This window comes from Stegodyphus dumicola, chromosome 2 (genome assembly GCF_044657685.1).
Source record: "Stegodyphus dumicola isolate Sdum_Otavi_A_Nest chromosome 2, ASM4465768v1".
Taxonomy (NCBI): Eukaryota; Metazoa; Arthropoda; class Arachnida; order Araneae; family Eresidae; genus Stegodyphus; species Stegodyphus dumicola.
The window spans coordinates 228342358-228358113 of NC_140769.1; the positions used below are offsets into that span (position 1 = coordinate 228342358).

At 33.5% G+C, this 15756-nt stretch overlaps 1 protein-coding gene across 6 annotated transcripts in view; it reads left to right on the forward strand.

The window, feature by feature from the left end:
* Positions 1 to 15756, forward strand: part of LOC118202774 (protein Gawky-like) — a 105419-nt gene that overhangs the window by 78335 nt on the left and 11328 nt on the right. For 5 of the 6 annotated variants that reach the window (XM_085811859.1, XM_085811854.1, XM_085811857.1 and 2 more), the window contains 3 exons: positions 89 to 208; positions 6136 to 6363; positions 6536 to 7341. In XM_085811859.1, the coding sequence (XP_085667985.1) occupies positions 89 to 208; positions 6136 to 6363; positions 6536 to 7341 (1154 nt within the window). The remainder of the gene's footprint in view (positions 1 to 88; positions 209 to 6135; positions 6364 to 6535; positions 7342 to 15756) is intronic. The other variant, XM_085811856.1, reaches the window with a different exon arrangement.

The following is a 15756-nucleotide window of genomic DNA, read 5'->3' on the forward strand; positions in this document are numbered from 1 at the left end:
CTGTATTTATATTTTAAGTAAATGACTATTATAAGATATTTTTGATGCAGTTGTGATTCTTTATTTTTTTACTTTTTTAATCAACTAGAGCTGCCTTCCTCAAAATACTGGACGTATGGCCCAACAGAACTTTCCTTCAACTGCTCAATTACGTCATCTTGTGCAGCAAATCCAAATGGCAGTACAAGCTGGTCATTTAAATCCCACAGTATGCACTTTTATGATCTGTATTAAAATAAGAAACTTTTTAATTTCATTTAAAAATTCTGTTTTGTAATGAAGTATAAAGTTCTATTTAACTATGTACGGTTATTATTTAAATTAACCAGTTATTTATAACTTCTCGTTTCCGTGTCCTCACCAGAATGTAAAAGAATTATTTAATGTTTAAATTTAGGTTTTTGGTTTTTAAGACAGCATGTTTCTGGTCTACTAGCTTTGGTAGTCGTAATTATTTATCTTTTCATTATTCCGCTGCCAACAATTTGATTTTGATGCTGTGATTAGAATAACTGTGCCTGTGTGTTACTTAGAGGGTATTTAGATTGTTGCCTTTTAATGAGTTGTGGCTGATGTGGTTAGCACAAGAAAGTATATATGTTCAAATTTCTGTTTAATAAAAAGGTTATTAACCCTCTCACTGCGCACGTTTTTCTATAAAAGTAGGTTAAAAAATTGCGTATTTTTTTAATTACATATTTCAAATCTACATATATTTTAGAGTTAAAATGTGCAAAAATTTTTTGTAAAAGAGGTTTTTTTTTTTCCAATATTGAATTAGATCATAGAAAAAGGTTGTCAGAATACTTAAATTGAAGACTAATGATATAAAAGGAAAATTTTGAAATTTAATATTTATTAAATTATGATTTATTTTATAAAATACAAAGGTAAAGCATATATACTAATGAAAATAATTGCATAATGTAATATTTTGCATATCAATTTTGCACCACTGTCGAATGTTTTCAATAGAAATTGAATTTTCAGATTCATCACTACCTGCAGAGGAATTCGAGAAACTCTCATCAGTTTTGCTATAACTATCTTCAATATACTTGAAATCAGAGTCAGAACTACTATCAGTGTCGGAAATAGCATCTGGAATATAGGTTATATCACTCGCAAAATGCTTCCTGCCAGACATCTTTGAGCTCTGAAAAGCACGTGCAAAATGGCTACATTACGTATTCTTGTATATTTGGCAGAAATGTGAACAACTAATGACATCTGTTAGCCCACATCAAAATAAAAAATTAAACATCACAGAAAGCCGAAAGGAAACCTTGAACTGTCGGGTTGCACAGTTAAATAGACGGCAAAAATTCATCTCCGCGGAAATCGCAGGATGCGCAGCGAGAGGGTTAAAACCTTATCATGAGTTGTAGTTACTTCAGATTTATTGATAATTCACTTCATGTCTGATGGGGTTATTAGATCAAGTAAAACCTCATAACTAACCTATTTAGGACAAAGCTATTTTGGATGAAGCTTCCCCCCAAGATAATTCTTAAGAGTTATTGCTAATTCAGCAATGGAAGTAAAAATAAGAACCTATAAACAGTGTTCAACAAAAGTGTGCATTACATTTAAGGATCTGTAATATAAAACATCTTCATACATGTTTCTTATTGAAATGATAAACGATCTTCCTTTGAGTTCCCCCTCCCCCCTTCGTTACTTTCTGTGTTTTAGATCAAGCTAACCTGATAGTGTATAAAAAGCTAAAATAATGACCAAATCATCCTTTTTGGGGGGTCTGGTTTTCAAATTATCTATATACTCTGCAAGTATCATCATCATCATCTGCAGATGTCTCTTTCCCCCCCACACACACACATTTTGCTTTAACAGTCAATGGTTGCTTTCCATACTTGAGATATTTTCTTAATGGTTTTTTTCTGCTGGAAATTGGTTGATGTTGTACCAATAGAGACATTCAATAGCTGAAGTGACCTGTTATCCAGACCTTTCCATTTCTAAAATAATGCTCAACATAGCAAAAACTTTCATAATGATAATCTCAGCAAAACTTAAAATACATGTGCTGAATACTTGGTGAACCAAAATGTTTTGTTAATATCCAGGGCAATGAAAATTTAGCTGCTACCAATAACCCTCTATCTTTCTTTGGGGAGGGGGTAGAGCAAATGCATTATGATAATTGGTCAAGAATGAGTGAGTGCTTTTCTCAGAGTGGACTTGGGGTTATTGCAGTTTTGCTAGATATGCCTAAAATGATATCCTTTCACATTGGTCTTCAAATGACTGACATGCATATTGTTACATTATTAAATAAAGCTTTAGAAATTAAATATTACTTCCTTAAAATCTATTTTTTACCCAATTTATTTTTTTTCCGCATGGTAGTATTCCTATTTCATTGCACAGTTTCTAAAATACAGTGCGTAGAAATTAAGGGACTTTATTCTTGGGCATATGCATATTCTTTTCATTAAAGTGTTTTCAGATTATATTAACCTTAAGTGTCATGACAGCTGCTGTAGATTCATCTCTTTCAATTTGATATATGGCAACTCAAAACAGTAAGGCAATTCCCTTCACTGTTATATATACAATAATGTAAGAAATTATTTCCTTTCTTTTTACAAGAATCCTGCAGAAATCCCATCTTGGAATATTGTTAACATCAGTGTCTAGCTATATATATATTTATTCAGAGAATGGTAAAAAATTCTTTAGGGTTTCCTAAAAATTTTTTCATAATTTATTGGAATCTTTGATATTTCCTTTTTTGTTAAAATAATTCTTTTCATACAGTCTTAATTTTTAATTGATATAATTTGTATATATGTGTATTATGTACATTGATATCACTTTGTTTTCATTGTAAAAATGTACATTTTCAGAGTTGCCAGTCCAGCTTTGCCGATTTAGGCGGGAGTCATCTGATTTCTGATCATACTCTCTTCAATCCGATTTACAACATATTTCTCCTGACTTTCTCTTATTCTTCAGAATTTCTGATGATTTTTATATAGCTTAGATTAATACATAATTCATTATTTGCACCCACCCCAAAAAAAGGATTTTGGATGACTTGAAAGTGCTTGCTTTTTCTGTAGCTTACATTTAAAAGAAAACCTAAATTGTTTCAGCAGTGAGACATTTTGATGTGCTTCTGCTTTGTGTGTGAGAATAATGCATGTGCCTGAAAACATTTTGTTCGAGTTCTTCAATGATCATCAAGCACCATTACAGGTCATCTGGCTTATATTAGCCAATACGACAAGGCAGTTCAAAGTTGTTTCTCGTTTGTCTTGCCACTGAGCACTATGAGTTTCAAGTGCTTTCAAGAAGTAGTTTAAGAAATTGCATTGCAATTTTTCAGTTTCGCTCAGTGGAAAAGCCGTTGATCATAAACATATGCATACACAAGGACAGGTGTGTTGAAAAAACATAAAATTTAAACACTAGAAACAAAGGACCAAAACGTTACTAATGCAAAATGCCTATTCTCTGTCTTTTTACTGGAGCATAATCTGCCACTAATGCCATGCTGTTGTTTTATTTAGAAAAATATTTCCCGATACCTAATTCACTGAGAAATGCTCAAGCACATGGATAAAAATGGCTGCAATTGCTAAAGAAATGGATAAATCTTCATTTATTGATTGCATTAAACTGCTTCATTTTGCCTCTGTATGGATGGAAGCTATAATGCTGCTGTAAAACTGTATCCAAATGTTGTTCCCTTTTTTAACCCAGAGTCTTCAGAAATTGAGTGGTGTTTATTTTCTGTCCCAGCTTTAGGAGGAAATTCAACAGGCTTTAATATAGCACAGCTAATTATTAAAACTTTAAAAGAAAGGTCAGTTCCTCTGGATAATTGCTTAGGCTTTGGTGCTGACAGTGTACCAATAATGGCAGGCTTGAAGGCATCATAAAAAATGAAAATTCAGATTTGCAAATTATGATGTGCATCTGTCAACCTCTTAAATTTAGCAGTTGAAAAAGAGGCAGCTTTTTTACTAGTAACTGTGGATGAATATATTGTTGATGTTTATTTTTATGTTGAAGATAGTTTTTAAACAAAGGAAAAATAGGAACAATTCCAATAGCTTCATAGTACTGAAGTAAGAAACATATTGAAATATTTATGTACATGCTGGCTATCTTTAGAGAAATGTTTATCTAGAATCCCCGTCTAATTTAACCCATTTCTTACATTTCTTAAGGAAGTAATTTCTGCATCTGTGAGCAATTTAATTGGCATTTCTCAAAATAATAATACTACAAAATATAAGCATAAAGCTGATTCAGAGTTCTCTCAAAATAAAAAATTTGCTCAAAAAGGGAAACATTTTTCCAATTACGGTTAAGTTTATCTTGTGAAGAATGATTATTTATGGTCTTGTCTTCCGACCTTAATGAAGCATTTTGCTTTTTTGTACGCTTCATTCCACCATCATTCAATGTTGTTAATGCAAAAGCAGAATACCATTAATTCATGTTTTGCAATCAGCGATTTATGATCTGTTTAAAGATATTTATCCAAGTTTGTAAAACCAATTATTGTTGTATCTTCTAATTCTGTATATGATGCGATTTATCATGAAATAGAAAATTGGAAGAAAGGTGAAGATTTCATAGTAGGGGCTGCAACTAAAATTAAACTTTCCACTAAATTGCTGCTTAGTGGAAAAACATTCAGAAGAAGACAAAAATAAGATTTATTTTCTTGTTAGGAAGCTACTTCTGCCGAATATGTGATTACATACTGTATGAATTTCAAATTAATTATTAAATGATTTTATATGTTAAATTTGCGAATGTTTTGGTCTAGCAAATGCATCGTTTTTTGTTATAAGATATTTTTAAATAGATTTCCAGTTTTACTTCATTTAGTTTTGAAAGACGATATTGTAGCATAGATGACGTGATTGTACAAATGAAGAGGAAAGTAATCAAACCTCAACTCGAGACTTTATTATTCAAACTGAGTGATTAACCATTTATATATAATTGGTAATTATTTACCAATTACCAGGCACATTTTAGACTTGGAAGGTTTCAGAAAACAGTGAACATTCTCCATTAAGTTGAACATAAAGGAAATGAATTAACAGGAAGGAAATGTAAACAAAAGAACAATATTTAGGTGATTTGTTTTTGATTTGTTTTGATTTCGGAGTTGCCGGTTTCTGAATCCAATGTCTTCCTGAGCCACAATGTGCTTGGTTGAAAGCAAGAATTTTCGCTACAATATTGATGTTGCATCTGGTAAATTGCAGTTGCAATTTAGCAGTTTACAATTAAAAAAAACGTGGATAAAATTATATAATCAGCAAGGTTGACACCCAGTAGAGTTTTAATTAGAAAACTAAAATCTGCTGATGGAATTTTGTATAGCAAATTATCTAGAGCAATGTTGGCCAGTTTCTCGTAATGCAGGGGGTGAGAGGATTTTCAGTGTTATTACTAAACCAGGGCTCTATTCAAATCGAATATTTGTAATGACATATTAGAAAAACTTTTATTAACAAAAGCTGGCCTACATGGCAGTTTGTATGAACAAAATTATATACAAAGTTCTTTAATGAAAGCAAAATCTGCCATTTGTTCTTAGCATTTGTATGAAAACTAGTTAAAGTATTATTTTAGGTAAAATAATAAAAATGTTTTAGATGTAAATGTTTTTGTATTGTTTGCATTTAGGATTTAGTAACAACTTTCACATGTTAGTTAGTTGCTATTTAAAGTTAATTCATTATTTAAAAATATTTTTCTTTCTATATATTTTTATCATTTAAAAAATCTTTTTGTCATTGAGAAATTTCTTCTGATTTTTTAATAGTTTGAAAGTCTATATAGTTAAATGTAAGATAGTCTTATAGTTAAATGTATATTTTCCTTTAAAGAATGAAAAATGAAAAGTAAAATGTAGGTTTAAGAATGAATGGCATAGTTAAAAATTGGTTTCCAGGCTTAACTGATTCAGTGTTACTTTTCACCGTTATTTCAGTTAAATGGGGGTTTTGTGTAGTAACAAATATTATATTGCAGTACAATAATAATAAAAAAATTGAGTATTTTATGTAAAGAATTTCTCAAATTATTATTTTATTAAAAAGTCAAATGTGGTAATCTATGTATTTGGTATTTTTTCTTTAGATATTGAATCAGCCATTAGCTCCACAAACTTTACAGCTTCTGTATCAACTTTTACAACAAATAAGATTTTTACACCAGCTTCAGCAACAGCAGATGTATCTTACTCAGCATGGAAGCAAACCAGATAGTCCGCCTCTGCAGCTCAGTGTACAGATCACTCAAGCAAAACAACACATTGTGAATTTGCAAAATCAGATTGCTGCTCAACAAGCAATATTTCTAAAGCAGGTTAAGTAGTTTCAGTTACATTCCTGGTGTGGTGATTCTGTGTATGCAATCTTTTTCATAGTGAAAAAAAAAAAAAAAAAGTCTGCTCTTTTTTTTTTTTTTTTTTTTTTTTTTAAGGCTTCTATTATAATTTCTCTATGAGTACTGAAATACTTAAATATTTTTCTCCCAGCAGCAAGTACAGTTGCCAGTGCAACATCCATCCCTCCAAACACCACAGCCGTCCACCTTTGATGTTGTAAAAACTAATCTGGATTCTATTAATGGTTTGCATTCAGAATTTAGGGACCTTTCTGTGAAAGATCAAGCTTCTCAAGGTCACTCTAGATTAAACCAGTGGAAATTGCCTTCATTTGACAAAGAAGATAATTCTTCCAATGAAAGCAACAGAGACAATGGCAACAGTGCTAGTGAGTTTAGTCGTGCTCCTGGTTCCATTACTAAGTCATCATCTGCCAACAGTCTGTCTTCTACAACTGCTTCTCATTCCTCATCTAATTTACAGCCATTAAACGAGAATACTTGGCCAGAAATGCCCAGACCTCAAAATGACAATTGGTCAGAGCCCAATGAACCTAGCAGTTCCAGCCAAGGGAATAGTGATAGCATTGGTTCTTCAAATGGCAACAATTCTGATGGCAACAGCAACAAACACAACAGTGCCTCTGATAATAAAGACTCTCCTGCCACTTCCTCCAATCCCTCCACTTCCAGCTCTTCCCAGTCCTATAATTTAAATGATCTTGTGCCTGAATTTGAACCAGGAAAACCATGGAAAGGGACATCACGCATAAAAAATTTTGAGGATGATCCACATGTGACTCCTGGAAGTATTGCCAAATCTCCACTTTCACTGAACAGTATTAAAGACTCTGAACTTTTTACTTGGAACACTAAACAAAATGTATCCAATCTCACCACATCATGCTTAACATCAAGTACTTGGACTTTCTCACCACCTCCATCTGCTCAGAATAGGTATAATGCTTTTTTTCTTTTTTATTGCGGTTGTCCTTGTTTACATATCAGTAGATGCATGCTAATTCAAAAATTGACTTTCAAAAAATAAAATTTCATGATGATTTCAAGTGTTAAGTAGTTGCAAAAGTTTGAATTATCTGGTTGTAACAAAAGTTTCCCACTAAAGGACAATAAAGTTAGTAAACATGAAAGCAGTACCTTTAGTGCAGGAAGTAATCACCACTGAAATGTGTGATTTTTTGCAATGTTTTGGTAGTTTTTCCAAGTCTTTAGCCCGGAAACTTGGTGGCCGTAAGTCCAAAAACGGATCAATCTCATTTCGGATGTCCTGTGTATAATGGAAGATAGCACCAGCAAGATCTATCTGCAGGTGTTAAAAAAGGTAAAATTCCGAAGGAGCGATTTTGGGGCTATATGGTGGGTCTGGCAAAAGAGATCCCATTCAAATCTGTACAGAGCCCAGCCAGCGAATGCAGACACCTAATGTCTTTTATCTTGATGGAACATTACTTTTTTGCACCAGAACTCAGTTCGACATTTTTCCTTGATAACAGCATCAACACGGACTAGCATCTCATTGTACACCTTACTATCAAGGGTTTTACCTTCTTCCAGATTCTCTTTATGGGTAAATACCACACCAATCCCACCAGAAAGCAGCATCTTTTTGTTAGTCAGATTCTGCTTTCTTGTGATGCTGCCGATAGTCTCACTGGGTGCAGACCAACCCCCTTTTCTGCCTGTATTGTTGAAGTAAATGCACTTTTTACCACAGGTGATGATCTGGTACAGAATTTTGGCCTTTTGTTGATATTTGAGCAAATTAGTGCAGGCCTGAGCACGTCTGTCCTTATCTGCTTGAGTCAGCTCATGCGGCACCCAGCAATTGAACTTGTGCATCAAGTTTATGGAATGCATAGCATGACTATTGGACATGTCACTAACATCTAACTCCTTAACAAGCTCTCGAGTGGTTGCTTACTGACCTTCCACAAGTTCTTACAGGTGGGCCTTATCAACATCAGTAGTTCGCCCAGAGCACTCTGCTTCTTGAATGTCATACTCTTTGTTTTTGAACGTTCGGTACAAACCTTCACAGTGTCATATGATACAGCATTAGTACCTAAAGCTGTATACATGATCTGGGGACATTCTATAGCTGACTTTTTGCAACAGAACTGAAACTAAATGAAGGTTCTAATCTGACATCATGATAGCTCTATTTCTGGCACCTTGTACCTAATGATAACATTTGTTTATGGACAAATTTTGCAACACAGTGTTCTAAAGCAAGTCTTTTTTTTTTTTTTTTTTTTTTTTTTTTCAAATGCCAAAACATTTTTTGGCAAAATATGATTAAACATGCCATTGTAAACTGTTTGTGTAGATGATATTTTCAGTGGTGGGAAACTTTGTTAAAACCTGATATTTTTAAAATACTTATTTAATTAACATATTTAAAAGTTTGGTAAACATTTCTTCTAATATTTTAATTGGATGTTTTTAAGAATTTTTGTATTTCATTATTTTGAAATCTTAATCTTTCTAAACACAGTTTGTCATTAATGTTTTGACACTGCACTAGCATTAACAATGGCTGTTAGAGAAAGCTTCTGACTGATGAAATTAATATCTTTATTACACATTCTTTTTTTTATCGAAATCCACTGTTTGAGATCTGGGGCATAACTTGAATTAACTACTAAGTTTTTAATTTTAAAATACCAAAGTATAAATATTTGTATCATTTAAAACATTTTTGGAATTGGAAATATATATCTATGACCAATAGTTTTAAAATAAAGACCAAGTAAGATTTTTTTGTGAACATGGTATTGAAATGCTGTATTGAGTATATGACTCCAGTTATCTGATAGCTGAAATATTCAGCCGCTGCTGTTGATATCAAAATTGTTACTCAAATGTCTTTGGTGCTTATTTATACGTCACTCGGTCAGAACAGAAGTCAGTTTTTAGAGATGAGGAGTGTGAGAAAAGTTGGAAACTAGTATATTAGATGAATATCTGTGTAGCAAAATTCATAGATGTTACGTTCTTGCATAACAGTATACAGAGGCATAAAATAGTAATACTTAAAAAATAGACAATAAACACCTTTCTGAAACCTTTTAATTCATATATATCATGTTAAAAGTTTTAATTATATTTTATAATATTTCTGAAGGCATTGTTATTCATAAAATATATAGTTTTTGATAAACTGTTTGCGTATTTCATTTATCTATCCTCATAAAATTGAACTTCGCCCATCTCTATTAAGTTAATTTGTCGTTGCTCATCACACTGTTTCAAGTTACATTGAAAGCAGTTTATTATGTCTCTAACCTGCCCTATCCTAAATCCTGCCTGTACAGTGGCTGAGTGAGGAATTCTGGGTCTGCTTGTGGTAATTAAATATTCTTACTGTGTGTGTGTGTGTGTGTGTGTATCTGGGGGGGCATGCTTTTCCTCATATATATGGTTATAAATACAGTCCAGTTTCATATAGAAATTCTATTAACGTCTTTGTCTTTCTCCATAAGCATGTAGCCCTGGTGTATTGAATAGATTATTGTAATTAATTCTTCTATTCTGCTCATTTAGACTAGTGAAATTAATGCTAAGTATTATTTTCAGACAGTAAAATTGGAACTTGCAATGAGTAATTTAATTTTTTCTGATAATTAAATGTTAATTGTAGCAATTTCATCTGTTCCAAGTTAGCAAATTTTAAGTTGTTTTAAATTTTATTTTAATGGTTTAATTATATTTCTTTATGTGTGTACATACATTACACATGTTATTGAGGAGAAGTTGTTGTGAAAGTTTAGTATAGAGAAGCAAATTCGTGACATTTTTCATTTGTATAAATGTAACTCTTTTCTAAAAGCCTTAATTAGAAGTCAGAACTTTAACCCTGACGTCAGATAGATATATTTTGACACTGTTTCTTCATCTAGATACAAATATCATTATCCGCAGTCCCCCTGTCATTTTGGCAGCAGCACATCATGTTATCCGTGGTTTTTAGCACATAAGTAGAATTAAAGCAACTATACCATTAAGTAAAATGAAAACATATTTGATAACTGAAATAAAATTTTTAAAAAAAACTTAAAACTATAAACAAAAATATTGAAACATTAAAGCAGAGTTTGTAATAACACATGCAAAAATTTGGAAAGTTAGAAGAAATTTTTAATATTATTTAGAATATTTTGAAGTGGGTCAACCATTTCTCTTTTCAGTCAATGCAGCCAGGTAGAATTCCATATGATGATGCATTGTTCCTGAATGTTTCTTGTACCAGTTTGTATTTATGAGCAAAATGATTTCTTCTTTTAATATATATATATAAAGAGTGATTCGCTGCCACACTGACAAACTTGCAGGATTTGCAAATGCCGTAGTTGCAAGCTATGGTGCAAAAAAGCAGAGAAAAAGAAAAGCAGCAACACATTAATGGGACAGAAAACGTTTTATTGAAAGGTTGTACTATGACATGTGTTTGAAATTATGACCAGAAGTCGTCTGGCAGGCCTGAAAGCGGCATTGCATGAATTCCTTACATTCTGGACAATTCGTGGTATATCATGTAACTTCCCAGAAGCTGCAGATATTCGAGCAACAAGGTCTTCAGCTGAAGGAATAGGTGTCTCATACATCAAACTCTTTATGTGACCCCAGAAAAAGAAGTCCATGCATGATAGGTCTTTTGTCATTCCATGTGGTACCATCACGAAGGGGCTTTGCCGACGCCTTGATGTAACCTTTGGACAGCGGTGGATAGGTCGTGGTGGCCTGATACATTGGCCTGCCAGATCACCATCACCTATCATGCATGGACTTCTTCTGGGATCACCTGAAGAATTTGGTGTACAAAATGCCTGTTCCATCAGTTGAAGACCTCGTCGCTTGAATATCTGTAGATGTCAGGAATCTTGCAGGAATTCCTTGCAGCACCACTTTCAGGCCTGCCAAATGACTTCTCGTCATAATTTCCATTACCTCTTATAGTACTACCTTTCAATAAAATGTTTCCTGTCCCATTATTGTGTTGTTGTTTCTGTTCTTTTTCTCTGCTTCTTTGCACCATAGCTCACAACTACAGCATTTGCAACCCTGCATCCCGCTATGTGATTCCAAGTTGTCTGTATACCCCCTACACACCCTGCAAGTTTGTTAGTCTGATAGCGAATCAGCCTGTACAAATATTGTCTCAAAATGCAGAAATGCAGTGACTGACTTTAACATCATAAGGACTGAAAATTGCATAGCATCCCATGGCCGGAAATGTCATTATACACCAATAGGTGGTACTCTGCATGAGAGTTCTGAAGGGGAAAGTGAGGATTTCCTCATTCGAGTGGTAGCCAGCGCACAAAGTGCATGCATTGGAATATGAATGGTGAGCTTGCTAACATTTGTATGGAATATTGAGGGAGGTAGATGAGCTGCTGAATGAATTTATCCAGAATGCTTCTTGGATAAACATCAACCTCACAATAGTGCATATTTACATGCGCGAGTATGTATCATTAAGAAGTAACAGAAGGAGTGAGGGCAAAACCATGAACGACGTGCTCAGTCGTTATGGGTGAAAGTGCATAGGATGAAGTGGAGACCAGCATAGGTGCCATTGCCTGTGCCTTAAAAATGTCTCATTGCAGTGTATAGCATATTTTAAACATGAATTCCATATATACCTTTAATCCCCAAATAGTTTCTGTTCCCCGATGATCATCTCATCTCGTGTGTGCATTTCTTACGGTGGTATCTGCGACAAAGTGTTCAAGATGTGGACTTCCCAGTTCATGTGTTGTTCACTGATTAGGCCACATTCAGTAGGAATGGCGTATTCAATTAGCACATTGTGCAATTTTGGCCTTGAGAGAACCCTCACGGTGTGTGGCAGCATACAGTACAGCATTTGGTTCACAGTAAATGTGTGAGCAAGTTTGGTCAGCCACCGCTTAGTTGGGCCCATATGTTTTGCTATCCCACATGACTGCCATGAATTATTGAATCTTTCTGCAGCAGGTTCTTCCCTCCCTTACTTGAAGATGTTCCAAGTTCTAAACATGATGAGGTGCCTGCTCATTTTGGATTGTCTGTTTTTGGGATTTGGAGCAGGTCATTACAACATTGATAGATTGGGTGTGGTGAACCGATTCCCTGGCCCCCCTCATGCTCATTTTTTTTCACCCTTTATTTGTTTCTAATGGGGCTGCCAAAACTATCTTGTATCATAATCCTGTGGAGTCTTAAATAGGTTTTTTACCAAGTCTTGTCTGCAATGCTGCTACAATCAAATAAACTCCCGGTGTGTTCGACTGTGTCCAGCAATCAGTGTTCCCTTGATGTCAGGCATACTTGGCATCTGATGGTACTCATGCTTGTACTCAATGGAGTAAATTTTTCAAATTAATTACTCTTTTGCATCTAATCCAGCATTCTATCTCTGCTACCACTTCCAGTCATGGATTGTTATGCAATTCTCAACCCTTAGGGCTTGCCCTATCTCCCCTAAAAGTCTGTTGCTACATTTTTTAGATTGGCCATCTACATATATATATATTAACAAGCAAGGTAGTTAGTACAATACTGTGTGACCAATTTGGTCTAGATAATTTTTTGCGCAATATGCTGCAAAATTAAGTAAATTAGAAATTGTAGTAAGCTTGCCTAAAAGTTACCAGGAGCTGTGGCTCCAAAAAAGTTCAACACATTTTAAAAAACAATGTCATTGAAGGGTGAGGAATTAAGCTACATGAGAAAATAAACACAGTAAAATACTAAGCGTTGGAAACTAGTAATGGCAAAAAATACAGTAAAATACTTATCGATGTGACACTTGAAAAATTAAAACATATGAAAATCAAACCAAGGAACAAGTTAAAACATAAAACAAACAAAATCAGATAAAAATAGAAAGCGGAAAATGGTAAGTTAGCTGAATTCGAGGTCCAATCTGGCTTTTCAAGGGAAATATCTAACTGAACGTCAAATCAAGCTAACTCCATTACGTGTTTCGCCGAAACAGACTATTGAAACTTTCGCTACAAAATTTTTAATTAGACAAAGTGTCTTGGAAAATTTATTAGTCTCAATTCTCTGTTCCAATTTCCCAACGCGTCCGCACAAAATGACACATTAATGTGTTAAAATATGTAAAAACTATCCGATTACATCAAAAATGAAGACAAAAATAAAAATAAAAGTAAATAGCGGTCTGCTATTAGTCCTAAATATACAATAACATACGGGCTGGACCTGCAAGCTTAAAGATTTATACCTTTATAAAATTTAGAAATCTGTAATTAAATTTAAATGAAAACAAACACAGTGGGTCTTGCTAAGACCAAGAAAAAAGTTGTAGTAAAAGAAACAGAAAAAACTGACCTGTGGCGATGCAGAGCTCTCCCTCTTAAAACTAAGTTGAAAAGGGGTTGTAATTCCTTTCTGTGTACTTCAGCGTCATGCCACTCGTCGTGTGACGTAAGTAGGGGGAACGATGTCTTTTGGGCATCAGCCAATACGAAAAGACTGTCCGTTAGCTGTAACTCGTCTCTAATTTTCGAAGGGGATCGGAAAGCTCGAAAAAACGTGGAAAGATTTCAAAATGGCGTCACTCAAGTTGTTGGAAGAAAAAATTGTTACTGAAAGTGAAAATGGCTAATTCAGCTAAAACCACTTAACATGGCCACTAAAGTAAGAGTAAAAGGAAAAAACAGTCATTTTGTTAATAAAAAGTCATAATTCTTCAAGCTAGCGGGCGATCAAGCTACTATGAAAAACGAAAAGGCCCGATTTGTTAATAAAAGTAGTAAAATTGGCCATCAAAGAAATTTAAAACTATTTAAACAATAGTATTAAAAGTATTGTGCCAAAATTGTTTGGAGGAAAGAAAATGTAGATAACTTAAAGCATCAAAAGTAAAATTGGATTCAAAACAAGGCAATTCCCCAACAATATTAATAACTGCAACTGGATAATAGGTCACATATTGTATCTATTCAAATCAAAATTAATTTTAGAATTCATCAATAGAACAAACACAAAAAATGAAAATGCGACAAGGAAAAATTAATAAAAATTGTAAGAACAATAAAAATATTAATCTCCTCCTAATGAAACTCCAGTTCGGAACTCGATCAGAGGAAAATGAATTAAAGTTCCATAAAAATCTATTAATGTTTTGAATGCATGTTTCGTTCTTCTGAAACATTTTAGATCAAGAACCAAAAAAAGAACAATTAAATTTTCATTTAAAACTTTACAAATCAATTCAAACCAAAAGATTGAATCTCAAATGTATCCAGAATTTTCCCTACGCACTTTCGAAACACTTGGGAAAAACAGAGAAAATTAATAAAGCATTACATTATGCAAAATTGACTACTCAAAAAAACAAAATTTGTCAAATATACATTAACTGTAAATCCAATATTCAAAAGCAGTTACAAATTGTTGAGCAAAAGAATACACTTTTAAATTAAATTGTCATTTAAACAATATTAAAAAAAATTGGGTGTTTCCCAATTATGCAATCAGTTCTTTTTATACCAAGGAAACGAAAAACTTTTCAGGAGATATTTCTATAAATAATATGAAATTCTAATCCGAGCTTTAATCAGCTAAGAACTGAAAACCTATGAGAAACAAGAAAATTGAACAAATTGTAAACTTACTGAACTCTAAAGATGACCGTCACTGGAAACCTATGAGAAACAAGAAAATTGAACAAATTGTAAACTTACTGAACTCTAAAGATGACCGTCACTGGAAACCTATGAGAAACAAGAAAATTGAACAAATTGTAAACTTACTGAACTCTAAAGATGACCGTCACTGGAAACCTATGAGAAACAAGAAAATTGAACAAATTGTAAACTTACTGAATTCTAAAGATGACCGTCTTTTTCCAAACTGTGTTCTGTCCCAAAGAAAGATGACATCAAGGCTTCTATTGGTAAAGCAAAAAGTACTACAGCCAAAAGTCGTTAATTCGGACACCCATAATCCGGACCTCAAAGCTACAAACTTTCTGCGCATACGGCGCGTAAGACCTTTACGGCTGCGAATATGCGTGTGCGCATGCGCAAAATACGTTTACGAATACACGTGTAATGTATAACGGATGGTATAATCTAAGCTAAAATGATCTAATTCCAGTTAATGTTGCAGATTGCGTTCTTCCTTAATCTTCGAATTGGATCTGGCTATTATTTTTTGCAGACTGTTAGAGCAATTTTATAAAAGTAAGCTTGAACTTTCGATTATGTCAAATAGAATTTCTGATATATATTTGATAATATGTAAAGGATCTACAAAGCGAAGGTATGTTTCGAAGTCCATTAAACAAAAAGTGGAATTGCTGCAAAAAATGGATAAAAGCATATCCTTTGTTTA